Source organism: Phalangium opilio, unplaced genomic scaffold (genome assembly GCF_054372755.1).
Source record: "Phalangium opilio isolate 3A_F unplaced genomic scaffold, DU_Popi_V2 ptg000013l_1, whole genome shotgun sequence".
Taxonomy (NCBI): domain Eukaryota; kingdom Metazoa; phylum Arthropoda; class Arachnida; order Opiliones; family Phalangiidae; genus Phalangium; species Phalangium opilio.
In genome coordinates, this window is record NW_028324148.1 from 14341888 (window position 1) to 14359976 (window position 18089).

Genomic DNA, 18089 nt, shown 5'->3' on the forward strand with positions numbered 1-18089 from the left:
TATAGTGTGCTTAACTGGAATTAACTGGAGTTAAGAACTACTTAGGAAGCGGATTTGGGTATTTCAACGATAACTCAAACCCTTGCTCGTACGACATTCGTCGATTTTTCACCTCCTTATCATCAGGATGATGTCACTTTCGTCACTAAAGCGCCCGCGTTACTCAGAGTCACTAATGATTTGTTTCTAACTGACCCATTTCAAATTCAGGTATTAAATATCACCACAGATAAGAATTCATTTATTTTACTAATAATATGGAGAAACCATGGATATGTAAAAATACTAACATGTTATGGATCATGGATGCTCAATTAACTAGGCCAAGCTTTTCTCATCAACCGGATGTGAGACGGTTGTAAATCGAGGTAGAAATAACTAGGTCACGTGGGGAAAGGAAAACTATATCTCTGCGGAGAATCCTGAGTGGTGCCGCTGGTGCGTTTGAAATTTTGCCCATGCGTAGAGAGATAAAATACGAATTTCCGTCTCACTCACAAGGTTGGTGGAGAGATTTACAAGTCTCTTATTTTTTCTCTGCTGAACGGGGGCCTGAACGAAACCCTTTGTAGAACGTAACAGATGGGAATACATAATACGTTAGTATTTACACATATCCATGGAGAAACTAAAATTCTAAAGTCATCCTCATTAACATTTACCACGTGACTGCAAAGACAAATAGTAAGTGACACAGAAAATGTAGTGAATGTTGTCGTTTGTGAGTTCTAGGTCAAAGTTCTTTTATATACTTAGCAATGTGAATGAATTATTGCCACACGTAATTTAAAGACGTGTGGCAGGAATACATACAGCTAATTGGAATCATTGTGTATCCATTTTCAATCAACGTATTTCGGCGGATTTTCCTCGCGAATAATCTACCTCGTTGACTTGGAAGCCGGGTTGGTACCAACCGATGAAATCGTGTGACGGATACTAAGTTCTCAAGCCCCGCCCATAAAACCGCATAGAAATTAACATGGAGCACAATAATTCCTATTAGCTGCGTGTATTCCTGGTAAATGTAACAAATTTTCGTTTTGCGCTCAGGTCTGGATATTAAACGCGTGTTTATTAGCTGCAATAATTATAATAGTCAAACTTGTAACTTGGTCACGGAAGAAAAGAAATATTTTATGGAACATACTGGAAATAATTTTACGTCAAGGTGACAAGGCCTTTTAAAGTCAAGGTTGACTATAATAATGACACATCATACTGTCCTCCTTTCAAAAAGGTTTCACATCAAACAACAATCAATCGTCGATGTACATGATCATTATTGCAACTACCATTTTACTATTCGGAACAATGGAGGCACTTTACGCTGGTTATTTGACTTCGTCTACTAGTTTGACCCCCGTGACCTTACCAATTGACACCTTAGAACAAATGGCCCGGTTAATGAAATCACAAGATTACGTTGTCAGTTCAAGAGCGGGATCCGCTTTTCAACGTGATATCATGGTATTAAAATAAATGACAAAGAAGTAAATTATACAATTTCTTAATTTATTTTTTTTAGACTTCTGACATCGAGTATTTGAAGTTATTCGCCAATTCCTCTGAGAAAGCTGATTATAAATTGCCCAAAACGGACGTTGAAGGCTTGAAACGAGTTTTACTAGAAAATTTTGCTTATATTTATACTAAATCCGAACTGAAATTAACCATCATGGACACGGGATTGCCAATAACCGCTTTTCACTTTGCCCGTGAAACATTGTTCGTCGATCATAGTTCGATTGCATTTCATAAATCGTTTCCTTGCAAAGATAAAATCAACGAATGGTAATGATACAGAACATAGTTCGATCATGGATATGTATAAATAGTTGTATATTACGGATTTGCAACTGGACCCAAAACCACCCACCAAATATATGTAACACCCGCTGTAGTGAGACGACTGTAATTCGAGGCGGAAATAGGTAAGTCACATGGGGAAAACGAACTATATCTCTCATCGGAGGTTCCAGAGTTCTGAGTGGTGGGTTTGAAACTTTGCACATGCGCAGAGAAAAAAAAATACCAATTTCTTTCCCTCTCACTCACAAGGTTCGGGGGAGGGGGTGCTACCATTCAATTTACTTGTTCTTATGCCTCGTGGAAGGTAAGAGATGGGAACCCATAATACGTGAGCTAATTATACATATCTATGGTGCTAGAAGTTAGTAACTTGACGCCCCCATTCAACTTAACGAAACATAACATAGGTTGCGGTCTTATCCTCGAACTGGGGTCCGCGGTGATATACTAGCAATTTACTTTCTCTTAATTCGGATTATCTTTATTTTCTACAATAATTTTCATTGACAAACTTAATCAAACTTGGTGCATTGAAATTTTGAGTGATCTTGATGCACTAGAATCCTAACGATCCTTTATAATGATATCCATGGTTTGTTATATTTTCAGTTTGAATGTTTTAACTGGTTCAGGATTGATTGAGAATTGGCAGAACGATGACTTAAATAGGGTGTTTATGAAACATTTCAATATTTCGGCAATCGAATCGAGTGACCAAATTAATGATATTAAATTGGACGAACTTAAATTACCGTTTTACGTTTTGATAGCGGGATGGATCTGCGCAAGCGCATTAATGATCACGCGAATTGCAATGTGGCACTCTACGAAACCGAGAATAACGTCGCAAAATGAAACATAATAATAATACCAGAACTTAGTAATAAACTTCCTTCGTAAACCCCATAGTAACTTTCCCTTTCTGTTGTGTTGTACCGACATATCTTTGGTTCAATAACGAGCACTTTGTAAAACTTTCACTATTACCATGGTCATTAAATTTCATTGATTTTATACGCATACAGTAGCCTACATTCCCGTAAGGTTTATTGTTACTGAGCCTTTATTCGCACGGTAAGCCACTAGGAACGGCTTATAGAAACAAGTTGGGAAACCAAAATTGACTTCTCCGAGTCGAAAAGAGAATTATCTGCCCACTTAAGAGGTTTTTCTTAAATAATTAAATAAATATAATTGATATTAATTATTTTACTCGTCAGTAATTCATTCGCCTTAATTCTAGTCAAGTCTTCTTAAGAAACATTATTGCTAAAATCATTTTAAACATAGCTATGGTTGACGTTTGAATTCAAGCGTATGCCTCTTTAACAACTTTTGGAAATAAGTCGTCGTCACTCGTAGAGGTACAAATAGGTCTGTTTGTTTCAAAATTAGACTGCGTAGCCACGAAAACAGTTTACGCTTTCCTCCAAATGTGCGAGAATAAGACTTTTACTGTAGCGGCGAATAACGTAAGAATTCCAGTTACTTATAAAGTTCATTACCTAATTTAATTAAAAAGGTCATTGTTGAGACCCTTTATTTCCAAAGCATTTCGCTTTCCGATTTCCATTGAAGGATGCTAAACAAGGATATAATGGAAAGGACTATAAAATTATGGAACTTTTATCAAAAATACTACATTTCAGGTATTGTACTGATTTTAAACATATTTATCACAAAAAGGTTCTAAATAAATTGCACTATAAGTATTAACATAAGCATATAATCTTCTTTAAGTGTGCATCATTAGGTCTTGGGTGGAACGTCTCTTGTCCCCCTTCCATTACGTCAGTGCCTAAGAGAAATTGGGCGACAATAATATGAGAGAAATTTTTATTTCCGGGGTACCGCCACTAGTGGCCAAGAGAAGTACTTATTTAGTGGGTCTGACTCTCTTGGATGAACATTTTTGTTTAGGGTCTCTAATTTTATCGTTGGCTTTGTCTCCCGCTATCTCGCACCTGTGTTTTTTACCCGAATCACGTAACTTTTCCACCCCTACTGATGTTTTAACGATTCGAAAGAAAACCAGGGCAAAAGACAAGTTATTTACCATGATTTTCTAAGCAATCATGCTTATGTATAGACATTTGGAGGACATTATAACATTATTAAAACCTCGCTGGCAATTGAGGAGAAGTTTTTTATCACCTCTGTCGTGTCATACTAAGATTAAACTGAAGGGAAGCCTTTCACGGCGGTAGTGTTAAAATAAATACCAGGTTTGGGTGATACGGATTATGGTGGGAGGGAAGGCTTTCACAGCGGTAGTGCCTCACATAACTTAATACCACCTTGTGGTGAAATGGATTACTGGCAGCAGGAGGCAGACTAGTCTTCTATAGATCCTATTCAGATATGTAAACTTAATAGTAGATTATCAATTTATGGTAATAATGGGAAGCCACTGTGTGTGTAAATTTAGTTTTGGTATTGTAACATCGCACGATGGCCAATGGGGCCTCTGTAATACGCAAACTAACCACTGCACCGGACTTGTGGGAATGGTCGCTCGAAAGGTAAAATTAAATTGATTTAATGCTACATTATTCACTATAGCGATAGTTGAATCCTTAGGAAGCGGACATGAGTATCTCGACGTTAACTCGAACGATGAATCGAGCGAAATTCGTCGATTTTTCAACTCCTTATAACCAGGAAGACGTGACTTTGGTTACCAGAGCGCCCGCCTTACTCAGAGTCAACAATGACTTGTTTCTAACTCATCCATTGCAAATCCAAGTATTAAAACTGACTAATATCATCTGCTCTTCTAATATAAATTATTGAGTTTTTGTTCATATTATTACCAACATTATACTTGAACAATTTCTTGTTTAACACTCAATTTTCTAACAAAGATCACTTGGCAAATAGTCTTTCCAACTCCTGTGATAAACTTAGCATTCCTTTAACTTTAAGTAATCGATTAATGTTTAAGGTCTGGGTTTTCAATATCTGCTTTTTGGCGACAGCGATCATCTTGGTGAAAATATTGACAAGGAAACGGATTGAAAACAATTACTTATGGAACATAATGCGAGTAACATTTCGACAAAGTGAGATTACTTGAATCAGAAATATATTACCTTACACGAAGTTAACTTCAATAATGGTTAGTACCGTGAACATCATCTATGAAGAGAAAACCCGAAAAAAAACTTTGCAAGAGTGAAGAGGCGTGAATTTTTCCCCCTCCCAACGCGCGCTAGTCGCGAAGAGAAAAAGTTTTTCTCTCGAGAGAGAACTGTGATAAATGGCCACTGCCAAGATAATCTGACGTTTCCTAGAAACGGCGGGATTCAACTGTATTTCGCGCAAGTGAGAAGCCGCTGCATACGATACAACCATGATACGATTGTAAGAAAAGCACATTTTTCTCACTACGCGACGCTAGTGTTTTTATTTTCTCCTCTCTGCCTCGCTGTTCGGGAGGAACGGTACCGTTTCTAGCCTGTAAAAATACTTCATAGATGATGGCCGGCGCGAGGTAGGGAGAAGTGAACTTCGTGTAAAGTAATACATTTCTGCTTGAATTTAATACTTCCTTGAGTGAAATTCTAACATTAAAAAAAATAGGCATGGAAGAAACGAAATCTGAAATTCTGTCGACATCCACTTTCGTTGTTATCTTTGCCTTTGCGATATTGTTCTTCGGAACGATGGAATCTTTTTACGGTTCTCACTTAACTTCGGCCACCAGTTTATCTCACGGTTCTCCACCGATTGACACTTTCGAACAAATGGCGCAATTAATCGAATCTCAAGGCTACGTTATCAGCTCCGTTAATGGAAGCTCTTATCAGCAATTGGTTATGGTACTTAGCCTTATTTCCTCTTCTTTGTCAAAAGTAGATATCGTGCAGTATACCACGAGTTAACGTCGCACTAGATTTTCTTTACGTTTTCATATGAAATAATAAATACCATAAGTTTATCATGCCTCTAAGTACACAAATACGGGTTACAACTGGGCATCTTCTACAGGCTACTGTGACGTCAGAACTCGTATAGCGCTAAGATCCGAAGAGAGAAAATTTTGAAATTTCTGTCGCGGTGCAGCCACCAAGCGGTCGAGACGATTACTAAATCATCCAATGGAATAAAGGAGATTTTTACGTTTCGTATAGGCAGGCATTGGGGGGAACGAAATTTACTTAAGCAACCCCAAATCCCTCTCTCTCTCTCGTGAGATAGAGGCGGTTTCAGTCCTGAAACATTCTAAAAGGGATAAAAGAAACGCTAGGCTAGGTAGCAAAATTTTGTATTGAAGTTGAGGTGATAAATGATACGGAGAGAGTATAGGGTTTCATTAGAGGGAGCCTGACAAACACTATTGCCAAAGGAGTAGCAGCCATTTCTCTACTTAGAGGCATTATAAACTTATGTAAATACTGATTTCGGGACTTTCCCGCTAGGGGCAACGACAGGCGATGCCATTAGAAGAACGGGGGGTTTTAGCTCATCATTCCAGTCCTGTGTTTAATGGTCTTAGGTATTTGTCAATCTCATTTGAAATCATTTCATTTCCAGAGTTCTGACATTGAACTCTTGAAAATATTTGCCAATTCCTCGAAAAAAAGCGGTTTTCAGTTACCATGCTCAGAAAACGAGGCCATAGATCGAGTTTTTAGTGAAAACTACGCTTTGGTTTTTCCTAAATTACATGTGAAATTAACCATCCTGGAAATGGGATTTCCAATGAACACGCTTCACTTCGCCCTTGAGAATTTGTTCGTTGATCATAGTTCGATCGCCTTTCACAAATCGTTTCCCTGCAAAGATCAGATCAACAAATGGTACGTCACTTGATCAGGAAGCTGATTTTTCAACAAATGATTGACCTTTAACACCTTTTTCAGGTTGAATATTTTATCCTGTTCAGGATTCATTGAGAAATGGAAGTCAGATGACTTATCTGAGCTGTTAATGAAAAATGATTATCATTCGGGAACCGAAGCAAATGATCCGATTAATTATATTGGACTGGACGATCTTAAATTGCTATTTTACTTATTGATAACTGGATGGATCTGCGCAGGCACGTTAATATTCACGCAAATTGTAACGAGGCAAGTATCGCTTCACATTTCTGCGTTGGAAATCAAAAATGAAACTAACGCAATATGCTACTGAAAAACGTGTAAATCATTACTGACATGCAACTAATTCATGGCTCCCTGTCTCTATGTGTCTAGTCTATGGTGACTTTGTTTAACACATATTAAATGATATTTACACCAACCATTTTCGTGGTTTAAGGCAAAACCAACTATAAATTGTTCAGGATTTCACTTTCTGAAAGTCAAAACAACTTCACGTTAAAAGATGTGTCAATTATTTGTAATCGGGCCCAAGATGTGTCGCGCTTAGAGCTCAGCTTTATCTATCCATTAACCACATAATTTTACCCTTATCCGTACCAGAGAATTATCCATAAAAGTTGTATGTTAAATCGTATTGTATCCGCAACTTTTCTGATAATTATGTCGTAAATTAAAAGGTGTGTTCTTTGGATCAGACTGAGTGAAACGTGTCAAAGAACATGGGGTCTAAAACATTTAGTTTCGGAGGTACGGGCTCCCAAACATTGATTGTTCCCTAAAATGAGGAAATTGGCAAAGACAAAGCAGCCGGTCTAATGGGTTCGTACGGAACCTGGAAAACCTGGATAAGTCAGGGATATGGAAAATAGGGTAAAAAGTCAGGGATAAGTCAGGAATTTGAAACTTTTTCCTAAAAGATCAGGGATAAGTCAGGGATTTGAAACTTTCTCCTAAAAGGTCAGGGATAAGTCAGGGATTTGAAACTTTTTCCTAAAAGGTCAGGGTTTTCGTTTGGTATATTAAGCTATGCTTCAAGCAATACTAAATATGGGCTGCAAGTGTGATGAAGTGGGCCCTGGCAAACACCTTAAAATAGTCAGGGATATTTCCAAAATTTGGTCAGGGATAACCTGGAAAAGTTCAATGTAAAAATTTCGTACGAACTCCGTGTTTGGACAATTTCAATAGCCTCCAATCTTAGAACGTTAATGAGCCTTTATCTTGCAGAAGGGTACTTTTAAAGGTAGAAGTGTGTCTAAGCTGGTATCGTAAAAGTTGTTCAAAGTATTAAATAACGATTTTAATTTGGTACGAATAAAAAACTTCAACTGTCGAAAGAAGATGGGCAGGCTGATGTGCCTTACTCTCAATGTTAGACAATCGTTCCGCACTCTCGGAAAAACTGATCTAAAAATTCCAAAACTGAATATCTTACCGATGAATTTCTGCAATCATTAACCCAAAATAAATTAAACATACTTATAAGGTGTACTTTTTCGCTTAGAACTCTTTCCCGTCATTCTTTATTTATTTATTTATTTATGTTCTGTTTTTTTTTTAATATATTTTTGACACTACAAATACATATTGCAATTTTTCTATGAAAGGCAAAATTAGAGGGCAACGCCCAATATCGAAAGATAAATTGGACACCACCCTATGGCCTTTTCCTAGCGTAATATTTCAGTTTTGAGCAACAGTCGAGTTCAAACGGTAGAACCTTGCAAGACCCTGCACCTTACGGTGTTTTAATCGCGATAGGTATTTATTTTAAAGATATTGTTATTTTAAATTGCTATTTCAACCTTAATACACGAAAGAAAAGTAAAATGTGTGAGAACGAAACATTTAGAGTGGCGGCCGTACATGTAAGTGCATAATTTAAGAACTATCCTACTACACAATACAATTATTAACTTGAATTTTATCCAAACTTTGCCCATAGCACTGGGCATTCAGATTTCCTGGTAAAGAAGGAAATATTCGATTTGGTGGAAAGGACTTCAATATTTTAGAATCACTTTCGCGGGCGCTCTTTTTCAAGTAGGTTTTGACAATCTGAAAATTTAAAATTTGTTATTCATCATCACTTATGGTTTCGTGAATAGTTTTAACATTGTATCTCCACTCGATGCCCAATGGGGTTTGTGTAACCAAATGACCAATCATTGCACTGGAATTGTGGGAATGGTAGCCCGAAAGGTACAAATACATTTTTTATTTCAAGTTTGGCCAGTGAATATTTTCAATGGTTTGAATACTTAGGAAGCGGATATGGGTATTTCAACCGTGACATTAACGACGGGACGAACGACATACGTTGACTTCTCTTTCCCATATAACCAGGATTCAATGTCTTTTATTACGAAAGCTCCCAGCTTCAGTAAAACGAGCAATACCTTGTTTTTAAAAGAACCTATGCAAATTCAGGTATAATATTTTTCAGAATATTTCGATGCTTAGATTATTCGTCAATTAGAGTAAAAACTGCGATATTGAAATCAGCAACGCCAGAAGCTTATAATTCTCACCAAAGTTCACATCAGAAGCCTCTTCCTACTCGATGATGTTTTCTATGCGCTCTTAGGCGGAATTTTCTATTCTAGTCTGCCGAAAATCAAATGAATAAATAAGGTTCCATTAGGCAATAGAGGCGTCGCCTTTTTTATTGTGAGATCCAGAGAAAAAGAGAGGGAGAGCAAACATCATTCTGCCAATAAAAAAATGCAGGCAGAGACTTTTGAATGGTTTTCGTTTTATGCTATTAAGAGCTGGAAAACTATTGTTCCTAGAACTTGCGGCTTGGCAAATTTCTAAGCCATTTTTTTGTGGCACCTGATGCATTTTTTTTTAATTAAATTTCCCCTCTGACTGCTTTGGTGAGGTTCAATGCGCAACTGCGATCTGCAGTAATTGAAATTCACCGGTAAATTTTTTTTTGAAAATTTATACTTTGCAGGCTTGGATTTTAAATTTTTGTTTCTTGGCAATTATCGTTCTAATCGTGAAACTCGTAACTCGGACGATGAACGAAAATATTATGTTATGGAACATAGTTGAACTAACACTTCGTCAAGGTGAGAATAAGACACGTATTTTACAGAGGACAACAAAGTAGTATCATAGCCCTAATCTCTCTTGTGTCATGATTGTTGTATCGGTACGGATCCCCCTTTGTTCCTATGCTCTGTAGTGTTTATAATGTTAATGTTGACGTATTCTATGTTGAAAAAAAGGTATTACAATTAAAAGTGGAGTTCGATCAGCCATTAGTGTGGTCGTTCTTGCCACCGCCATTCTGCTTTTTGGAACCATAGAAAAATTATACGAATGTTATTTGACTTCGGCTACGAGTTTGGCTCCTGTAACTCTCCCAATTGACACCTTCGAACAGTTGGCTCATTTAGTTAAAACGAAACATTACGTTGTCAAAGGCAAGGTTGGAAGCGCTTCTCAAGAAATTCTAATGGTATATTGAACGACGAGTCTGGCACTTAAAGGCTTCAAGTGACCTTTTCATTCTTATTGTTTGTAGAATTCTGACCTGGAATACCTGAAAGTATTCGTAAATGCGACTAAAGAAAGTAGTTTTGCGTTTACAAAATCGGTCGGCGAAGGTTTGGATAACATTCTACGAGGAAATGTCGCTTATTTTGCATCTAAATTTGACTTTGAAGTTTTCATCTCGACGGCCAAGTATCCGAGAAATATGTTCCATTTGGCTCGTGAGGCATTGTGTATGCAATATAATTCCATCGCTTTCCACAAATCGTTTCCTTGCAAAGATCAAATCAGTAAATGGTATGACGTCATTCAATTCCTACGTAATTAGTAGAGGCCTATTCATGCTATCTCGGGAGTAGGGGACCAGTATCTTTGCATAAGTTAGTTCCTCCACAGAGCCTAAATTTCACGTGTGAAGAAGTCCGCATAATCCTACGAGTCCACAGTAACAGTTATTTTTCTGCGTTTCTATGGCGACTCTCTATTACCTCTCTCATTGCCTCTTAAGAGGGGATGTGGTTTTCTGACAAGGTTTATATGGGGGAACAATGATTCCTGGTTAAACTTGTTATCCTAGTTCACTACGTCATATATTATTTACTGTAAAATTAAACAGTTAATATAGAACTCAACTAACTTCATTTTCAGGTTGAATATTTTACTGTCTACTGGATTAATGAACAAATGGACCTCGGACGATAAACTCTACACATCCAGAAATGGTTACCAACCGACTTACGAAATAGAACCTGATTCAGTTAATTACATTGAAATGGACGATCTGAAATTAGTATTTTACGTCTTGGCAGCCGTGGGATGGGGCTGCGCCTGCGTCATACATATCCTACAGGGTGTCACGTGGCAAAGACGTAAAAAGGTTACACCGAGCGGGTCAGCTTATGAAATGGTGACGTGTCCGTGAAGCACGCAATAGGATGTACAGTATAGAGGAGTTGACAATTGTGGTATTCAGTTCTCGTTACATTTCTAGGAGCTATTTCCGGCGGTATTGGACTTCTTTGTAGACACGTGATTCCCCGGTGTTTTAATAACTCTTTGACCCCATAATCCCATAATGTACCATTATTGGAACCCATAGCCATTATGACTCTTTCAGTTGTCCACCATTGAAATACCACTATTTTAAAATTTCATTCTTTCCACTGGTGTATGAAAAACTTTGTACCTAACTGATTTTATTTTTTAAAGCTTGAAATATTTTTCCTGCCACTCTAAATAAGAAAAAAAATATTGGAAATGTTTTGTAAGAAAATTTAGCGGGCAACGCCCACAACAGAACGGTAAATTGGACACCACCCTTTGGACTTTTTGTCACGTACTAGGCTTATTACGATTTAGAATCAACAGTTGAGTTCGAACAGTGGAACGTTGCGGGACCCTGAAAACTTCAGGGAAATAATTTACAATATTTTATTTGCGATTGGGTATATTAATTTTCAAAGTTAATGTTATTTAAATTTATTTAAATGTGTGAGAACAAAACATTTACCGTAGCTGCAGTACACGTAAGGAAATAATTTTAGAACTTGGATTAAGCGATACATTTTTTAACTTTAATTTTTTGAACACTCTGGCCAAAGCACCCGGCGTTCAGATTTGCAGGTAAAGAAGGAAATGTTCGATTTGCTGGAAGGGACTTCAATATTTTAGACTCACTTTCGCAAGCGCTCTCTTTCAAGTAGGTTTTTCGATCAAAAATTCCAAAATTTGTGGTTTAGTCACATAACATCAATAAGTATTTGCGGTCTGGTTTCACGAATAGTTTTAACATTGTATCTCCACTCGATGCCCAATGGGGTGTGTGTAACCAAATGACCAATCATTGCACTGGAATTGTGGGAATGGTAGCTCGAAAGGTACAATTACATTTTTAATTCTAGTATGCCAAAAGTATATACATATAGTAACAAAAAGTACACTTCATTAACAATTCTGTAAACTGAGAAGCAAATTACCCTCCTCTCAACCCCTACACAAAATAAACAACATGATGCTGGCGATCCAATCGTTAATTTTTTGTACTAGAGCTAGCATCTGCTGCTTTATGAGCCTATTCACGGCTTGTTCCCTGTGTCTGGAAGGTAAAAATACGCTGAAGGGGTCGACACTATTCTGGGATGAAGGAGGGCTTCTCATATACGGGCACGAGAAAGTTTCAACGAAGTGTACCTTTTGTTTTTATATCTTTATACTTTTGGTATGGCCAGTGAACATTTTCAATAGCGTAAATACTTAGGAAGCGGATATGGGCGTTTCAACCGTAACATTAACGACGGGACGAACGTCGTACGTCGATTTCTCATTCCCATATTATCAGGATTCACTGTCTTTCGTTACGAAAGCTCCCAGCTTCAGTAAAACGAGCAACACCTTGTTTCTAAAAGAACCCATGCAAATTCAGGTATAATATTTGATATTGGTGTTTAATGGGGATCTATTCCCTTAACTGGCCAACACCGAAGAGTGTCACTAGTAATGCGATATGCGCAATTCCCAGTTGCAAATTCTTATTCATTTGCAATAGTTCAAAGCGAAACAGCCCTACCTTGCAATTACCATTGAAGTTACTTTCAATTTACTGATAAAAATTTTAATAAATTTAAATTCTGCAGGCTTGGATTTTAAACTTTTGTTTCTTGGCGATTATTGTTTTAATCGTGAAACTCGTAACTCGGACGATGAACGAAAATATTCTATTATGGAATATTGTGGAACTAACACTTCGTCAAGGTAAGAATAAGACACGTATTTTACAGAGGACAACAAAGTACTATCATCGCCCTAATCTCTCTTGTGTCATGATTGTTGTATCGATACGGAGCCCTTTTGTTCCTATAATCTATAGGTTTTAAAAGATTAATGTTGACTTATAATTAAGTTGAAAAATAGGTATCACAATTAAAAGTGGAGTTCGATCAGCCATTAGTGTGGTTGTTCTTACCACCGCTATTCTGCTTTTTGGGACGATGGAAAAATTATACGAATGCTATCTGACTTCGGCTACGAGTTTGGCTCCTGTTACTCTCCCAATTGACACCTTTGAGCAATTGGCTCATTTAGTTGAAACGAAAAATTACGTGGTTAGTGCCAGGGATGGAAGTTCTTCTCAGGAAATTCTAATGGTATATTGAACGACGAGTCTGGGGCTTAAGCTTCAAGTGACCTATTCATTCGTATTGTAGAATTCTGACCTGGAATACTTGAAAATATTCGCAAATGCAACCAAGGAAACTAACTTTGAGTTTGCACATTCGGCCATGGAAGGTTTGGAAGACGTTCTTCGAGAAAATGTCGCTTGTTTCATGTCGAAATTTGACTTTGAAGTTTCCATTGTGATGGCTAAATATCCGAGAAACTTGTTCCATTTGGCTCGTGAGACATTGTATATGCAATACAATTCCATCGCCTTTCACAAATCGTTTCCTTGCAAACATCAAATCAGCAAATGGTATGTCGTCATTATATCAATGATATAATTGATCGATAAACGTTACATCAGTTAATGTAGAACTAACGTCATTTTCAGGTTGAATATTCTACTGTCTTCTGGACTAATGAACAAATGGACCTCTGACGATAATCTCGATGCATCCAGCAATGATATCCAATCGACTTACGAAATAGAAACTGACCCAGTTAACTACATAAAAATGGACGATCTTAAATTGGTATTTTACGTCTTGGCAGCCGTGGGATGGGGCTTCGCCTGCGCCATACATATCCTACAGGTTGTCATGTGGCAAAAAAGTAAAAAGGTCAAACCGAGCGGGTCAGCCTATGAAATGGCGACGTGTCCGTGAAGCACGCCATAAGATGTACAGTATAGAGGAGTAAACAATTGTGGTATTCAGTTCCCGTTACATTTCTTGGAGCTATTTCCGGCGCCATTTGATTTCTTGGTAGACACGTGATTCCAGGTGTCTAAATCACTCTCTGCCTATACATAATGTACCGTTATAGATCATGTCGAAGTAAAAAGGGGTAGGCAAAACAAGGGGATAAGCAAGGGGGTTGAAACATTGCCTTCTCTGCGAACTCTCACGATACATAATTACTACAGCGCAGGCGCCAAAAAGCGAGATGGAAGGCGGAATTTTACCCTCGTGTCTTTCCCTCTTAGTTACATTGGAATCCATAGCCAATCTGGCTCTTTCAGTTGTCCACTGTTGAAATAAAACTATAATCAAATTTCACTCCATGCACAGGTGTATCACAAACATTAGGCCTACCTGGCTTTATTTATTAAAGGTTAAAAAATGTACATGCCATCCTGATTAAATAAAGAAATAAATTAAATAATATAAATAAAACATATTGGAAATTTTATATGAAAGCAAAATTTCCGGGCAACACCCACAACAAAAAGGTAAATTTGACACCACCCTTTGGACTTTTTGTCACGTACTATTACGATTGGGAAACAAAAGTCGATGTCGAACGGTAGAACCTTGCAAGACCCAGAGAACTAGAGAGAAATAATTTACCATGTTTTATTCGTGTTAGGTATTTTTATTCTCAAAGATATGTTATTTTAAATATGCTATTTCAACTCTACGATTGAAAATGTGTGAGAACAAGACATTTAACGTGGCTGCCATAAACGTAAGGAAATAATTTTAGAATTACAAAAAATTGGACTACACAGTTCAATTATTAGCTGGTATATTTTAAATCCCTCTGGCCAAAGCACACGGCGTTCAGATTTCCAGGGTACGATGGAAATCTTCGATTTGCTGGAAGAGACTTCAATATTTTAGAATCTCTTTCTCGAGTATTCTCTTTCAAGTAGGTTTTTCGATCTGAACATTTAAAATTTGGTGGTTTCATCACAACAGTAAGTGTTGCGCTCAATTACATACGTTAATTATTAGCTGGGTCAGTTTTAAAAATCAAATGATTGGAGGGAGGCGGTCTACTGGCTCTGTGGCAAATTAATTAGTTAAAAACGTTCCAAGATTTATAATTTTAAGGGGCCAATATCTAGTTTATTTAATTAAAGTGCTTGGGTTCTACTGTTTTAAAACAAATCCTTGCTTTTATGTATTTGCGTGTATGGTTGCACGAATAGTTTTAAAGTTGTACCTCCACTCGATGACCAATGGGGTGTTTGTAACCAATTGACCAATCATTGCACTGGAATTGTGGGAATGGTAGCCCGAAAGGTACAATTATATTTGATAATCCAAGAATTGTCAGTGAACATTTTCAAAACGTTTTGAATACTTAGGAAGCGGATATGGGTATTTCAACCGTGACATTAACAACGGGACGAACTCCATTCGTCGATTTCTCCTCTCCATATACTCAGGGTTCAATGTCTTTCGTCACGAAAGCACCGCACTTTTGTAAAACGAGTAATACCTTGTTTCTAAAAGAACCAATGCAAATTCAGGTATTATATTTGATATTGGCGCATGTTTAATTGGTTTTCATTCTTTTAACTGGGCAACACCGTAGAGCTACACTAGTAAGGTGATATGCTCAGATCGTAATTGCGAAATCTCATTAATTTGCATTAATTCAAAAGCGTAATAGCACCACCTTGCAATTGCAAATGGCCCTAGTTTTTGTTCACCCATTAATTTTGGGTTCTATTTCAATTCTGCAGGCTTGGATTTTAATTTTCTGTTTCTTGGCAATTATGGTTTTTATCTTGAAACTCGTAACTCGGCTGTTAAACGAAAATGTTCTATTATGGAATATTGTGGAACTAACACTTCGTCAAGGTGAGAATCACACGTGGAATTTTAATATAGTTAACTGGGTGTTGTTAACCAACCAAGTAGTAATTGTTTTTCCCTCAACATAGCCCTAATCTTCCCTTCCTCTTGCCATGGTTGTTGTATTACTTTGTTCCTATCTTCTGTAAGATTAATGCTGACATATTCAATGTTAAAAATAGGCATAACAATTAAAAGTGGAGTTCGGTCAGCCATTAGTATGGTCGTTCTTACCACCGCTATTCTACTTTTTGGAACGATGGAAAAATTATACGAATGTTATTTGACTTCGGCTACGAGTTTGGCTCCTGTTACTCTCCCAATTGACACCTTTGAACAGTTGGCTCATTTAGTTAAAACGAACAATTACGTCGTCAGTGCCAGAGATGGAGGTGCTTCTCAGGAAATTCTAATGGTACGTTAAACGAATTGTAACAAAAAGGCTCTGCACACCATTTTGAAAGATGGCGTCACATTCAAGCCCAAAGCCCACACGGTTTTAAGCATATCTTGGAATAGGAAATTTGTATCTGGAGTAGCATGCTCTATGGCGCTAACACCATGCATTAACATACTCATAGTAGCTAAATATCTAGTTGGGCATAAGCTTAAGGTGCCACCTGGCTATAGAAAAGAGAACTTCTATTTATACGTGACTTCGCAACTAAAGTATTTCCACCACAAGGTGACTGCACCCTTTCACGAAAAGCACTCTGGGATTTTTAAAGTGCGGCAGATGACCCATGGCTATACTTTGAATGAGAGAGGGATGGAGTGGAAACCCCCATACCTATAACACTGCCTCTGTACGGCCACCTACGTAACGGCACCGAAGTCCTCCCAGCATCCTAGGTGGGCGTTTCGGTAGGGTCGCACAGTACAGAAACGTAAAGGACGCCCCCTCGTGCTTAAAAGTAGAAGCTTGTTCTCATACAAATACAATGGCGCTACACGGCAGGACTTCCATTTTATTCGATTTACAGAACCTGGAGTTCGTGAAATTATTCACAAATGCCACTAAGAAATCTAGCTTCGTGCTTGCAAAATCGACCATGGAAGCCTTGGAAGACGTACTACGAAAAAAAGTTGCGTACTTTATATCGAAGTTTGACTTTGAAGCTTCCATTGCGACGTCTAAATATCCGAGAAACATGTTTCATTTGGCTCGTGAGACGTTGCATTTGCAATATAATTGCATCGCCTTTCACAAATCGTTACCTTGCAAAGATGAAATCAGTAAATGGTATGACGTCATTCAATGCCTACGTAATTAGTTGAGGCCTATCTCGGGAGTAAGGGGACCGGATTATTTGCATAGTCCTACTTGTCCAATAACAGCTCGAGCTAGTTCGAAAACAACAAGCGAGAATTGACTACACTCGGTTCATTCAGTAGGACTTGCATTTTCCTATTTAGTCTGTATTAAGCCTTTGACAACGCCTCACCAGGCGTCGCTTTACGACAATCTATGACCTTGTTCACTTGATGACAAGCTCTCATAGTAACCAGTGACACACTTAAGGAACATATCTTATGAACCTATGATAGAACTAACGTCATTTTCAGGTTGAATATTTTACTGTCTACTGGATTAATGAACAAATGGGCCTCGGATGATAAACTCTATTTATCCAGCAATGATTACCAATTGACTTACGAAATAGAAACTGATTCAGTTAATTACATTGAAATGGACGATCTTAAATTGGTATTTTACGCCTTGGCAGCCGTGGGATGGGGCTGCGCCTGCGCCATACATATCCTACAGGTTGTCACTTGGCAGAAATGTAAAAAGGTCAAACCGAGCGGGTCAACATATGAAATGGTGATGTGTCCGTGAAGCACGCGACGCGACGTGTTCTAAATACCTGACAGAAACTTAATGAGAATAATAATATACTGCGGTGAAGTTGTCATGTTTGTTGCGTGGTTTTAAGAAGTAGTAAAGCTCACGCAATATACACAAAAGCTTCTAATGGAATAAAACCACTTATTACAATCGTTGATAAAAAATTGAGAGAGTGCCCAGGTTCGTTAGAACAGCCGTTGTGACTTAAACTGTGCAAGCATCATGGATATGCATTAATGCTAACGTGTTATGGATTCAAGACTAGGCCAAAAAGCTGGCCACCCACCAAATTCGCACTGCACTCGCTGATGTAAGACAGCTATAATCCGAGGCGGAAATTGCTAGGTCACGTGG

General features: G+C 37.9%; 4 protein-coding genes across 13 annotated transcripts; all 4 read left to right on the forward strand.

The window, feature by feature from the left end:
* Nucleotides 1–377: 377 nt before the first annotated feature.
* On the forward strand, nt 378–2832 carry LOC149709409 (uncharacterized). Of its 3 annotated transcripts, XM_089864787.1 has the most exons (6): nt 397–501; nt 573–684; nt 1054–1171; nt 1241–1470; nt 1529–1794; nt 2422–2832. In XM_089864787.1, the coding sequence occupies exons 4-6, from the start codon at nt 1270–1272 to the stop codon at nt 2672–2674; spliced, it is 720 nt and encodes a 239-aa protein (XP_089720913.1). In that variant the 5' UTR covers nt 397–501; nt 573–684; nt 1054–1171; nt 1241–1269; the 3' UTR covers nt 2675–2832. The 3 variants fall into 3 exon arrangements, with proteins under 3 accessions (XP_089720911.1, XP_089720912.1, XP_089720913.1); XM_089864785.1 differs by having other exon boundaries at nt 378–684; XM_089864786.1 differs by having other exon boundaries at nt 378–1171.
* Nucleotides 2833–2972: 140 nt separating this feature from the next.
* Nucleotides 2973–6953, forward strand: LOC149709410 (putative glutamate receptor). Of its 5 annotated transcripts, none has more exons than XM_089864776.1 (9): nt 2973–3284; nt 3335–4175; nt 4241–4334; nt 4393–4557; nt 4757–4874; nt 5395–5633; nt 6234–6310; nt 6399–6614; nt 6678–6953. In XM_089864776.1, the coding sequence occupies exons 3-9, from the start codon at nt 4320–4322 to the stop codon at nt 6949–6951; spliced, it is 1104 nt and encodes a 367-aa protein (XP_089720902.1). In that variant the 5' UTR covers nt 2973–3284; nt 3335–4175; nt 4241–4319; the 3' UTR covers nt 6952–6953. The 5 variants fall into 5 exon arrangements, with proteins under 5 accessions (XP_089720902.1, XP_089720900.1, XP_089720898.1 ...); XM_089864774.1 differs by having other exon boundaries at nt 3335–3461; nt 3553–4334; XM_089864772.1 differs by having other exon boundaries at nt 3335–4334.
* A 1419-nt stretch (nt 6954–8372) lies between these two features.
* Nucleotides 8373–13981, forward strand: LOC149709411 (putative glutamate receptor). Of its 4 annotated transcripts, none has more exons than XM_089864766.1 (9): nt 8373–8509; nt 8587–8684; nt 8750–8843; nt 8907–9071; nt 9601–9718; nt 9878–10110; nt 10177–10442; nt 10794–11844; nt 11929–11977. In XM_089864766.1, exons 1-8 carry the CDS (start codon nt 8471–8473, stop codon nt 11065–11067), a joined length of 1287 nt encoding a protein of 428 aa, XP_089720892.1. In that variant the 5' UTR covers nt 8373–8470; the 3' UTR covers nt 11068–11844; nt 11929–11977. The 4 variants fall into 4 exon arrangements, with proteins under 4 accessions (XP_089720892.1, XP_089720893.1, XP_089720891.1 ...); XM_089864767.1 differs by lacking the exons at nt 8373–8509; nt 8587–8684; nt 8750–8843; ... (2 more) ...; nt 9878–10110; nt 10177–10442 and adding exons at nt 12403–12567; nt 12779–12896; nt 13056–13288; ... (1 more) ...; nt 13491–13614; nt 13693–13981 and having other exon boundaries at nt 11077–11671; nt 11747–11844; nt 11929–12022; XM_089864765.1 differs by lacking the exons at nt 8373–8509; nt 8587–8684; nt 8750–8843; ... (2 more) ...; nt 9878–10110; nt 10177–10442 and adding exons at nt 12403–12567; nt 12779–12896; nt 13056–13288; nt 13349–13614; nt 13693–13981 and having other exon boundaries at nt 11077–11446; nt 11505–11671; nt 11747–11844; nt 11929–12022.
* A 488-nt stretch (nt 13982–14469) lies between these two features.
* On the forward strand, nt 14470–17736 carry LOC149709412 (putative glutamate receptor). Its single transcript, XM_089864761.1, has 9 exons — nt 14470–14532; nt 14670–14768; nt 14854–14951; nt 15235–15328; nt 15394–15558; nt 15775–15892; nt 16069–16301; nt 16870–17129; nt 17453–17736. The coding sequence occupies exons 1-9, from the start codon at nt 14494–14496 to the stop codon at nt 17724–17726; spliced, it is 1380 nt and encodes a 459-aa protein (XP_089720887.1). The 5' UTR covers nt 14470–14493; the 3' UTR covers nt 17727–17736.
* Nucleotides 17737–18089: the final 353 nt, after the last annotated feature.